Below are 13,115 nucleotides of genomic sequence, written 5' to 3'. Positions count from 1 at the left end.
TATAAGCCCTCTCCTCCATTGCCCTGAAACATGCCCCCTCTTCAATTGCCCTGAATTCTGTTTTAGTCAGAATTTATATGTTAATATCTAAGTCTATTTCAGGCAGTACTCAATATGCAGATATCTAGCTTGTAAGTTACTGTCAGATATCCTTTAAATCAATACACAGATATTGTTACTTACTATCCATTGTCAAAACAGATACTTACTGTCAGATATCCATTAAATCAAAACAGATATCTAGCTTGTAACTTACTGTCAGATATCCATTAAATCAATACACAGATATCTAGCTTGTAACTTACTGTCAGATATCCATATTTATCAATACACAGATATCCAGCTTTTAACTTACTGTCAGATATCAATTAAATCAATACACAGATATCTAGCTTGTAAGTTACTGTCAGATATCCATATTTATCAATACACAGATATCCAGCTTTTAACTTACTGTCAGATATCCTTTAAATCAATACACAGATATCTAGCTTGTAAGTTACTGTCAGATATCCTTTAAATCAATACACAGATATCTAGCTTGTTACTTACTGTCAGATATCCATTAAATCAAAACAGATATCTAGCTTGTAACTTACTGTCAGATATCCATTAAATCAATACACAGATATCTAGCTTGTAACTTACTGTCAGATATCCATATTTATCAATACACAGATATCCAGCTTTTAACTTACTGTCAGATATCAATTAAATCAATACACAGATATCCAAGCTTGTGACTAACCTTGTTGGCCTCCTGCCACTCCTGAATACGAGTATCACGGTCCTTCTGAACAGCATACAACTGCTCCAGTGTCTCCTGGCATGCTTGTTTACTGGCCTGTAATACAGATTTACATAACAGTGTCTCGCTCAAAATAGTCCATAGTGTTATATAGTAAGTCTTTACCTGTCCCTTTATTAATTAGTTTTAATTTTTGACTAACTGTTGCTGCTTTTTTTGTTCTTTGTCTATCAGTCTAATATGCAACTATGTCCTGACACTGACCTCTAACTGAACTCTAAGGTCATCTCGCATCTGTTCTAAAGAAGCCACCTGAGCCAGTAGTCCCTCGATCTGTTGTCGGTGCTTAGTGGTCTCCTCATGTAACTGTTGATTACCAACTATACTGGCAGCGTCCACCTAAACAAACACATCAATGTTAACATCCATATAAATACATCAATGTTAACATCCATATAAATACATCAATGTTAACATCCACATAAATACATCAATGTTAACATCCAAATAATTACATTTATGTTAACATCCATATAAATACATCAATGTTAACATCCAAATAATTACATCAATGTTAACATCCATATAAATACATCAATGTTAACATCCAAATAATTACATTTATGTTAACATCCATATAAATACGTCAATGTTAACATCCATATAAATACATCAATGTTAACATCCATATAAATACATCAATGTTAACATCCATATAAATACATCAATGTTAACATCCAAATAGATACATCAATGTCAACATCCATATAAATACATCAATGTTAACATCCATATAGATACATCAATGTTAACATCCATATAAATACATCAATGTTAACATCCATATAAATACATCAATGTTAACATCCATATAAATACATTAATGTTAACATCCATATAAATACATCAATGTTAACATCCATATAAATACATCAATGTTAACATCCAAATTAATACATCAATGTTAACATCCATATAAATACATCAATGTTAACATCCAAATAAATACAGCAATGTTAACATCCATGTAAACTCATTTATGTTAACATCCAAATTAATACATCAATGTTAACATTCATATATATACATCAATGTTAACATCCATGTAAATACATCAATATTAACATCCATATAAACAAATTTATGTTAACATCCATATAAATACATCAATGTTAACATCCATATAAATACATCAATGTTAACATCCAAATAAATACATCAATGTTAACATCCATGTAAACACATTTATGTTAACATCCATATCAATACATCAATGTTAACATCCATGTAAATACATCAATGTTAACATCCATATAAACACATTTATGTTAACATCCATATAGATACATCAATGTTAACATCCAAATTAATACATCAATGTTAACATCCATATAAACACATTGATGTTAACATCCATATAGATACATCAATGTTAACATCCATATAAATACATCAATGTTAACATCCAAATTAATACATCAATGTTCACATCCAAATTAATACATCAATGTTAACATCCATATAAATACATCAATGTTAACATCCAAATAGATACATCAATGTCAACATCCATATAAACACATTTATGTTAACATCCATATAGATACATCAATATTAACATCCATATAAATACATCAATGTTAACATCTGAATAATTACATCAATGTTAACATCCAAATAGATACATCAATGTTAACATCCATATAAATACATCAATGTTAACATCCAAATAGATACATCAATGTTAACATCCATATAAATACATCAATGTTAACATCCATATAGATACATCAATGTTAACATCTGAATAATTACATCAATGTTAACATCCATATAGATACATCAATGTTAACATCCAAATTAACACATTTATGTTAACTTCCATATAAATACATCAATGTTAACATCCATGTAAATACATTAATGTTAACATCCATATAATTACATCAATGTTAACATCCATATAAATACATCAATGTTAACATCCATGTAAACACATTTATGTTAACATCCATATCAATACATCAATGTTAACATCCATGTAAATACATCAATGTTAACATCCATATAAACACATTTATGTTAACATCCATATAAATACATCAATGTTAACATCCAAATTAATACATCAATGTTAACATCCAAATTAATACATCAATGTTAACATCCATATAAATACATCAATGTTAACATCCATATAAACACATTTATGTTAACATCCATATAAATACATCAATGTTAACATCCATATAAATACATCAATGTTAACATCCAAATTAATACATCAATGTTAACATCCAAATAAATACATCAATGTTAACATCCAAATAGATACATCAATGTTAACATCCATATAGATACATCAATGTTAACATCCAAATTAATACATCAATGTTCACATCCAAATTAATACATCAATGTTAACATCCATATAAATACATCAATGTTAACATCCATATAAATACATCAATGTTAACATCCATATAAACACATTTATGTTAACATCCATATAGATACATCAATATTAACATCCATATAAATACATCAATGTTAACATCTGAATAATTACATCAATGTTAACATCCAAATAAATACATCAATGTTAACATCCATATAAATACATCAATGTTAACATCCAAATAGATACATCAATGTTAACATCCATATAAATACATCAATGTTAACATCCATATAGATACATCAATGTTAACATCTGAATAATTACATCAATGTTAACATCCATATAGATACATCAATGTTAACATCCAAATTAACACATCAATGTTAACATCCATATAAATACATCAATGTTAACATCCATATAAATATATCAATGTTAACATCCATATAAATACATCAATGTTAACATCCATATAGATACATCAATGTTAACATCCATATAGATACATCAATGTTAACATCCATATAAATACATCAATGTTAACATCCATATAAATACATCAATGTTAACATCCATATAAATACATCAATGTTAACATCCAAATTAACACATCAATGTTAACATCCATATAGATACATCAATGTTAACATCCATATAGATACATCTATGTTAACATCCATATAAATACATCAATGTTAACATCCAAATTAACACATCAATGTTAACATCCATATAGATACATCAATGTTAACATCCAAATTAACACATCAATGTTAACATCCATATAGATACATCAATGTTAACATCCATATAGATACATCAATGTTAACATCCATATCAATACATCAATGTTAACATCCAAATTAACACATCAATGTTAACATCCATATAGATACATCAATGTTAACATCCATATAGATACATCAATGTTAACATCCATATAAATACATCAATGTTAACATCCATATAAATACATCAATGTTAACATCCATATAGATACATCAATGTTAACATCCATACAGATACATCAATGTTAACATCCATATAAATACATCAATGTTAACATCCAAATTAACACATCAATGTTAACATCCATATAGATACATCAATGTTAACATCCATATAGATACATCAATGTTAACATCCATATAAATACATCAATGTTAACATCCAAATTAACACATCAATGTTAACATCCATATATATACATCAATGTTAACATCCAAATAGATACATCAATGTTAACATCCATGCAAACACATTTATGTTAACATCCATATAAATACATCAATGTTAACATCCAAATTAACACATCAATGTTAACATCCATATAAATACATCAATGTTAACATCCATATAAATACATCAATGTTAACATCCATATAAATACATCATGTTAACATCCAAATTAACACATCAATGTTAACATCCATAGAGATACATCAATGTTAACATCCATATAAATACATCAATGTTAACATCCATATCAATACATCAATGTTAACATCCAAATTAATACATCAATGTTAACATCCAAATTAACACATCTATGTTAACATCCAAATTAACACATCTATGTTAACATCCAAATAGATACATCTATGTTAACATCCATACAGATACATCAATGTTAACATCCATATAGATACATCTATGTTAACATCCATACAGATACATCAATGTTAACATCCATATAAATACATCAATGTTAACATCCAAATTAACACATCTATGTTAACATCCATACAGATACATCTATGTTAACATCCATACAGATACATCAATGTTAACATCCATATAGATACATCTATGTTAACATCCATACAGATACATCAATGTTAACATCCATACAGATACATCAATGTTAACATCCAAATTAACACATCTATGTTAACATCCATACAGATACATCAATGTTAACATCCATATAGATACATCAATGTTAACATCCATACAGATACATCAATGTTAACATCCATACAGATACATCAATGTTAACATCCAAATTAACACATCTATGTTAACATCCATATAAATACATCAATGTTAACATCCATATAGATACATCAATGTTAACATCCATATAAATACATCAATGTTAACATCCAAATAACCACATCGATATTACAAGTTTATACAATAAAACACATTCAAACAGATTCATTTTCTGTAATTTTCCTATAAAGCATGTACACAGGAGATACAATTTTAATTAAAATCTCTGACATTTTTTTTTCTAAAAGAACAAACACAAAAAATAATCTACAATGTAGAAAGCCGACCTGTTGTTGAAGAGAGGCCATTTGCCGCTGCAGACCCACTATTGTGTTATGTGATGTCATTTCCTTTTCATCTAAAGCCTGGAACAGAAAACATAGTTTACAATCTGATTTACAAAGCTTTATCTATAATGCTTCCCTCTCATTAAATCTTTGGTTTAACATTGAAAACAGCACATAACAAACAGTTTTTTTCATACCTGTCTCAGTTTTTCTGTCTCCTGTTGACAACGTGTTACTTGGTCAGTATAATATTTCTGGTCCCGATCTCGAGCACTCTGTAGCTCCTCGGTCTTCTTACTATTAATCAATGGATTTTAAATAGTTATGATTATGCTTACATCCATGATTAAAAATTCAGGGGAAAGCAGACATTATTCAGCATTCTCACTTTGAGAACATGACATCAATTACATATAACCTAGATGGCATGTGCTGATAAGTAAGAAGACACTACTGGCCCAGATTTTTAACAAGCTTCTTTTTCTCCCCTTAAGAGTATATCATGTTTCATTCTTTCTGACGTTCATATTTTGTAATTGCTTCGTTTATTTTGAGTGTCTGTTTTTTTCATCATTTCATATTTCATAGTTTTTAGAGCAGCTTGCTTTAGTGTGAGAGACACAAAGTGATGACTTAATAATCCCTATTATATAGGTACAAGAATTTCAATTAAATTTTGTTATAAAATATGGAATGTTTGTTTTCTCACCTTTGTTCCCTAAACAGTTGTTCCTTTTCTTCCTGAAGCTGTTTGTAGCTGTAAATACAAAGTCAAATGCCAAATAAACTTTTGAAATATAAATCTGTGATTCTGTTTATTAACAAATAATGATACATACAAATATCGGCCTATCTATTTGGTGTTTAGGTAACGTGATTGTCAATATCTCACTTTATATATGTGTTATATATTAGAATCATAAGTCTACAAACTTCTACACAATGAATGGATGATGATTACATTACAAGTGTGCTGCCCTAACTTTCTTGTTCCAATGAAAGGAGTGTCCAATCCTTAACCATCACAGTGAATACTTATCACTGCCATTTCTTTTACTCAACAGTACAGTAAAATTCACAATAAATCTAGCATAATAACATTTTTTAAGTATACATACCTTTCTTGTTTTTTCTTTAATTTTTCAGATAACTGTTGAAATCAAATGTTTAATCAATAAGCAAATTTAAAATTCTTGTGATTTTTTATATTATGTTTTACAATTTCTATAAACTTTTTATACTTTTCCCAAATTCACTGACATCTCTGAACCCAAAACTTTATCAGGTCTCCTTAGTAATATTGATATTTCTATAGTAACAGGGCTGTCCATCATTTAAAATCTGAACATCACCAGAAAAAAAATAAACAGTTGGTGAAAACAAAATACAGAAATATAAAAGAGAAAACAAACTTTGATGAACTAATCAGTTGAATATTCTCACAACAACCATTTAAGACTGTTATCATGAAGTTGAAGTGTAAAAACCCACCTTTTCTAGTTCATCTTGAAGTGCAGATGTTTTTTCTTGAAATTTTTTCTGAAAAATTATACATGCTTCTAATAATCAAAAGACTAACATCATCAAAGTCAATCAATAATTCAGTCATTGACCAATAGTCCTTACTTTTAAGTATTGACCTCTCAATTTGAACTTTCAAATATCACCAGAACTATTTATGAAATGAATGTATTATCTTATATCCTACAAGCTAACAATAGTGTAACGGCTTTTGTAAAACTACCCACAAATACTTGACAGTAAAACATGAAGATTAAGGAAGTACCTCATTATTAATCAGCTGCTCCTTTAAAATTCTTTTTTCTTCCATTTCCGTATCTAAATTCAACATCAAATCTGAAAAATGAACAGGAAATTAAATATCATGAAAATGGCATCTGATAAAAGTTGGTGAAAACAAGTATTCTGATTGGTCCCAAAACCAGACAAGCACATCTAGGGACAAAGAGGAACTTATTTATGAAATCTGAGATAGATTCATCCAGTGCTTCTCAAGAAATAGAAATAACAACAAGTTTACTGATAGTGCTGCACGCAACACTCGTCCCCTGCTGTTAATTAAATTTTCTAAGCAACACAGACCTAGACAGCAATGAACAGATGTCTCATTTTAACAACTGAAAGTTTTCCCACCGAACACCAGTGTCTTGACAAGAAGGACACAAAAACAAGAAAATAATGAGGAAAAAAACTTTATATGCACGCTCTTTACAATACTGTATTAAGTATTAATCAGAAAAAAATTTACGGACAGACAGAGGTATGACAAGTGGTTAGATGGTAGGCTAAAAACCCTAACTGTAATCAAAAGCCCTTTCTAGCTTTTAACTGTTTTACGATGACTTAAAAACTTAACCTTACCATTAATCTCACTTGACAAGCCCTCTGTCACTGGTACATGGTTCACCGAGGGTTTCTTCTCTGCCACTGGATAAAACAATTGGCAGAGAAAGATAAGAAATTAAACACTTCATCTGTCCTTTTTGTTACACATCAGATACTGTTATCATACACATCACACTGAAAGTATTACTCTAAAATATGTTGGTGAAAATGACAGTTTGTGTATGTTGTTTATAAAGCATACATCTTATTTAGAGTCAGCCTCAGGACTTACCTGGTCAGCCTCAGAACTTACCTGGTCAGCCTCAGGACTAACCTGTTCAGCCTCAGAACTTACCTGTTCAACCTCATAACATACCTGGTCAGCCTCAGGACTTACCTGGTCAGCCTCAGGACTAACCTGTTCAGCCTCAGAACTTACCTGTTCAACCTCATAACTTACCTGGTCAGCCTCAGGACTTACCTGTTCAGCCTCAGGACTTACCTGGTCAGCCTCAGAACTTACCTGGTCAGCCTCAGGACTAACCTGTTCAGCCTTAGAACTTACCAGACTTAGGTTGAGGCACAATCTCATCAATATCCTCACTTGGTTCATCTCTGCCAGTGAAAAAGATAATATCATTCAGTAACACCTGTCTTAACTGACTTCAAAGAGACTGACCATTCTTTTACAATAGTAAAACTTGTCTTAACTGACTTCAAAGAGACTGACCATTCTGTTACAACAGTAAAACTTAACTGACCTGACTAGGACTGACCATTCTGTTACAACAGTAAAACTTAACTGAACTGACTAGGACTGACCATTCTGTTACAACAGTAAAACCAGCCTTAACTGACCTGACTAGGACTGACCATTCTGTTACAACAGTAAAACTTGTCTTAACTGACCTGACTAGGACTGACCATTCTGTTACAACAGTAAAACTTGTCTTAACTGACCTGACTAGGACTGACCATTCTTTTACAACAGTAAAACTTGTCTTAACTGACCTGACTAGGACTGACCATTCTGTTACAACAGTAAAACTTAACTGACCTGACTAGGACTGACCATTCTGTTACAACAGTAAAACTTGTCTTAACTGACCTGACTAGGACTGACCATTCTTTTACAATAGTAAAACTTGTCTTAACTGACCTGACTAGGACTGACCATTCTGTTACAACAGTAAAACTTGTCTTAACTGACCTGACTAGGACTGACCATTCTGTTACAACAGTAAGACTTAACTGACCTGACTAGGACTGACCATTCTTTTACAACAGTAAAACTTGTCTTAACTGACCTGACTAGGACTGACCATTCTGTTGCAACAGTAAAACTTAACTAACCTGACTAGGACTGACCATTCTGTTGCAACAGTAAAACTTAACTGACCTGACTAGGACTGACCATTCGGTTACAACAGTAAAACTTGTCTTAACTGACCTGACTAGGACTGACCATTCTGTTGCAACAGTAAAACTTAACTGACCTGACTAGGACTGACCATTCTGTTGCAACAGTAAAACTTAACTGACCTGACTAGGACTGACCATTCTGATGCAATAGTAAAACTTGTTATAATTGACCTGACTAGGACTGACCATTCTGTTACAACAGTAAAACTTGTCTTAACTGACCTGACTAGGACTGACCATTCTGTTACAACAGTAAAACCTGTCTTACCTGACCTGATTAGGACTGACCATCCTGATGCAATAGTAAAACTTGTTATAATTGACCTGACTAGGACTGACCATTCTGTTACAACAGTAAAACTTGTCTTAACTGACCTGACTAGGACTGACCATTCTGTTACAACAGTAAAACCTGTCTTACCTGACCTGATTAGGACTGACCATCCTGATGCAATAGTAAAACTTGTTATAACTGACCTGACTAGGACTGACCATTCTGTTACAACAGTAAAACTTGTCTTAACTGACCTGACTAGGAATGACCATTCTGTTACAACAGTAAAACGTAACTGACCTGAATAGGACTGACCATTCTGTTACAACAGTAAAACTTGTCTTAACTGACCTGACTAGGACTGACCATTCTGTTACAACAGTAAAACTTAACTGACCTGAATAGGACTGACCATTCTGTTACAACAGTAAAACTTGTCTTAACTGACCTGACTAGGACTGACCATTCCGTTACAACAGTAAAACTTGTCTTAACTGACCTGACTAGGACTGACCATTCTGTTACAGTAGTAAAACTTGTCTTAACTGACCTGACTAGGACTGACCATTCTGTTACAACAGTAAAACTTAACTGACCTGACTAGGACTGACCATTCTGTTACAACAGTAAAACTTAACTGACCTGACTAGGACTGACCATTCTGTTACACTGATGGTTAAAATTGTTATTGCATTATCAAAACCCCAAAATATCACAGATAATTGCCTATTGCAATTTTACATGTATGTCCAGTGAGAAGCCAGAGGGCCTACAGTTTGTACATATGGTTTATCACAGGACAATTAAGCAGCACCTTGTAGGAATCTTATTTACCTGGCATGTGACTTATTACTGGATTAACATGTAAAATGTGTGAAATAAGCCTGTATGTTGAAAACTTCTCTGATTCTAAGGGTGTGCTTATTACTGAAAAAGATTCTACGGAACAGAATGTGCTAATTACCTGATGAATATGAATAAGGGTGTGGTTATTACTGGAAAAGATTCTACGGAACAGAATGTGCTAATTACCTGATGAATATGGCACAATATAATCATATCTCATTGATGACTAAGTATTTGTGTACATTACTGGAAACACAGGAATACACTAGATATTTACCCAGTTGTGGGCTGACTATCTACATCGGACAGCTCAGCTGATTTTTCAGGAGAACTTGGAGGAGAAAGTAGGGCTATCTGTTTCTCATACTTCTCTTTATACACTGTTAAAAAATGTAATACAGTATCATCACTGTTCAAGTACCATATAGACATTCAAAAATAGTCAGATATTCTTATCTATTGTTTGAACTTTTCAGAGATTAGGAATTCTACGAAATTTCACAAAATAGGAATGTCTTTCCAAACAATAAAAAAATTACAAAAAAAATTAAAAACACTTTAAATAATGGTGTTATTGTTATTCTAAACTCACAATCTTCCTCTTTATACAACAGTAATATCAAATCAACAAAATCTCAATAAAATCACGCTAACATCAAGGACCTTTCGGGGCTTGACATGTTAATCAAATACAGATAAACAAACTATATATAACATATAAGGCATGGTCATTGATTTTCGACTGAAGATAAGTTCTGTCACCTTGAAATTTTAATTACCCTAAATATTAGCAACTTCTCTCAAAAAAGGACAAATAAATCCCATTGAGATAAGCTCATATAAGTAAGATACATGAAGATCTTGGACAATTTGAATATTATCTTAATTTTAAAACCAAAAGAAAATATCTAATTGAAAGGTTTATCATACCAAGCAAATTTTGTCGTAATGTTTAAAATTCTACATATCTTTATATAGTTTCTTTATAATGATGATAATTACCAGTCAGGTTTTTCTGTAAGGCTGCATTCTGGGCCTTGAGGTGACGAATTTCATCATCAACCTCTGAGGTGGTCGAGGCATTTAAGCTGTCAATGACGTCTTCTCCAACACATGACTTCATCCTCTTCTCCAAGTCTTCGTTGGCTGACACAAGCTGAAATGGAAGATAGCCACTCAGATGTCAATTTCTTTATCAACTCTAAAATCTACTCATAACAAATGTGTTTGCCATAGGAACATTAGTGAAGTTTTTTTTAATTCTTTTTACCATTCCTGTAATCTACCTTTCCTTCATCACATAGCTGTCGCTGAAGCATTGAACCAATACTGAACATTTGACATCATGGACACATTTGACATTGTCGACACATAATCTTTCATGTCAACACCAATAGTAGCATTACATGAAAAACCTGTATGTGTGCATACTTACTGTGGACAGTTCTGTCATGAGCGTCTGATTCTGTAGACGGAAATCTTCCTCTTGACTCTCAAGCTTTCTTTGCAGCGTGTCATTCTCCTGAAGAAGTAACTCAACTTCCTACCAATTAGAAACAATTTCAAAACTCTTCAAACATTTTATACAGGTTGGTAATGTACTCGTGTATTGAACAGAATATTGTGACAAATAAGTTGATATAGAGTGTTTTACAGGTGTTATAATTAACCTTCATTCTAACTGTCAGTCTGAGGTACAGGTGTTATAATTAACCTTCATTCTAACTGTCAGTCTGAGGTACAGGTGTTATAATTAACCTTCATTCTAACCGTCAGTCTGAGGTACAGGTGTTATAATTAACCTTCATTCTAACTGTCAGTCTGAGGTACAGGTGTTATAATTAACCTTCATTCTAACTGTCAGTCTGAGGTACAGGTGTTATAATTAACCTTCATTCTAACTGTCAGTCTGAGGTACAGGTGTTATAATTAACCTTCATTCTAACTGTCAGTCTGAGGTACAGGTGTTATAATTAACCTTCATTCTAACTGTCAGTCTGAGGTACAGGTGTTATAATTAACCTTCATTCTAACTGTCAGTCTGAGGTACAGGTGTTATAATTAACTTTCATTCTAACTGTCAGTCTGAGGTACAGGTGTTATAATTAACCTTCATTCTAACTGTCAGTCTGAGGTACAGGTGTTATAATTAACCTTCATTCTAACTGTCAGTCTGAGGTACAGGTGTTATAATTAACCTTCATTCTAACTGTCAGTCTGAGGTAATTAACCTTCATTCTAACTGTCAGTCTGAGGTACAGGTGTTATAATTAACCTTCATTCTAACTGTCAGTCTGAGGTACAGGTGTTATAATTAACCTTCATTCTAACTGTCAGTCTGAGGTACAGGTGTTATAATTAACCTTCATTCTAACTGTCAGTCTGAGGTACAGGTGTTATAATTAACCTTCATTCTAACTGTCAGTCTGAGGTACAGGTGTTATAATTAACCTTCATTCTAACTGTCAGTCTGAGGTACAGGTGTTATAATTAACCTTCATTCTAACTGTCAGTCTGAGGTACAGGTGTTATAATTAACCTTCATTCTAACTGTCAGTCTGAGGTACAGGTGTTATAATTAACCTTCATTCTAACTGTCAGTCTGAGGTAATTAACCTTCATTCTAACTGTCAGTCTGAGGTACAGGTGTTATAATTAACCTTCATTCTAACTGTCAGTCTGAGGTACAGGTGTTATAATTAACCTTCATTCTAACTGTCAGTCTGAGGTACAGGTGTTATAATTAACCTTCATTCTAACTGTCAGTCTGAGGTACAGGTGTTATAATTAACCTTC

At 32.0% G+C, this 13,115-nt stretch overlaps 1 protein-coding gene across 1 annotated transcript in view; it reads right to left on the bottom strand.

The window, feature by feature from the left end:
* Positions 1 to 13,115, bottom strand: part of LOC132562368 (GRIP1-associated protein 1-like) — a 56,331-nt gene that overhangs the window by 36,182 nt on the left and 7,034 nt on the right. The window contains exons 5-17 of the mRNA XM_060227110.1: positions 11,755 to 11,862; positions 11,322 to 11,475; positions 10,597 to 10,699; positions 8,343 to 8,392; positions 7,814 to 7,879; positions 7,218 to 7,288; positions 6,923 to 6,970; positions 6,550 to 6,581; positions 6,141 to 6,188; positions 5,629 to 5,728; positions 5,432 to 5,509; positions 1,013 to 1,147; positions 749 to 844 (exon numbers count right to left, since the gene is read on the bottom strand). Of these exons, the coding sequence (XP_060083093.1) occupies positions 749 to 844; positions 1,013 to 1,147; positions 5,432 to 5,509; positions 5,629 to 5,728; positions 6,141 to 6,188; positions 6,550 to 6,581; positions 6,923 to 6,970; positions 7,218 to 7,288; positions 7,814 to 7,879; positions 8,343 to 8,392; positions 10,597 to 10,699; positions 11,322 to 11,475; positions 11,755 to 11,862 (1,089 nt within the window). The remainder of the gene's footprint in view (positions 1 to 748; positions 845 to 1,012; positions 1,148 to 5,431; positions 5,510 to 5,628; positions 5,729 to 6,140; positions 6,189 to 6,549; positions 6,582 to 6,922; positions 6,971 to 7,217; positions 7,289 to 7,813; positions 7,880 to 8,342; positions 8,393 to 10,596; positions 10,700 to 11,321; positions 11,476 to 11,754; positions 11,863 to 13,115) is intronic.

This window comes from Ylistrum balloti, unplaced genomic scaffold (genome assembly GCF_031769215.1).
Source record: "Ylistrum balloti isolate Yb309-2 unplaced genomic scaffold, AGI_CSIRO_Ybal_v1 Utg371400, whole genome shotgun sequence".
Lineage (NCBI taxonomy): Eukaryota > Metazoa > Mollusca > Bivalvia > Pectinida > Pectinidae > Ylistrum > Ylistrum balloti.
The sequence above is the reverse complement of the archived record's forward strand: the minus strand, read 5'-3'. Positions and strand labels throughout refer to the sequence as shown.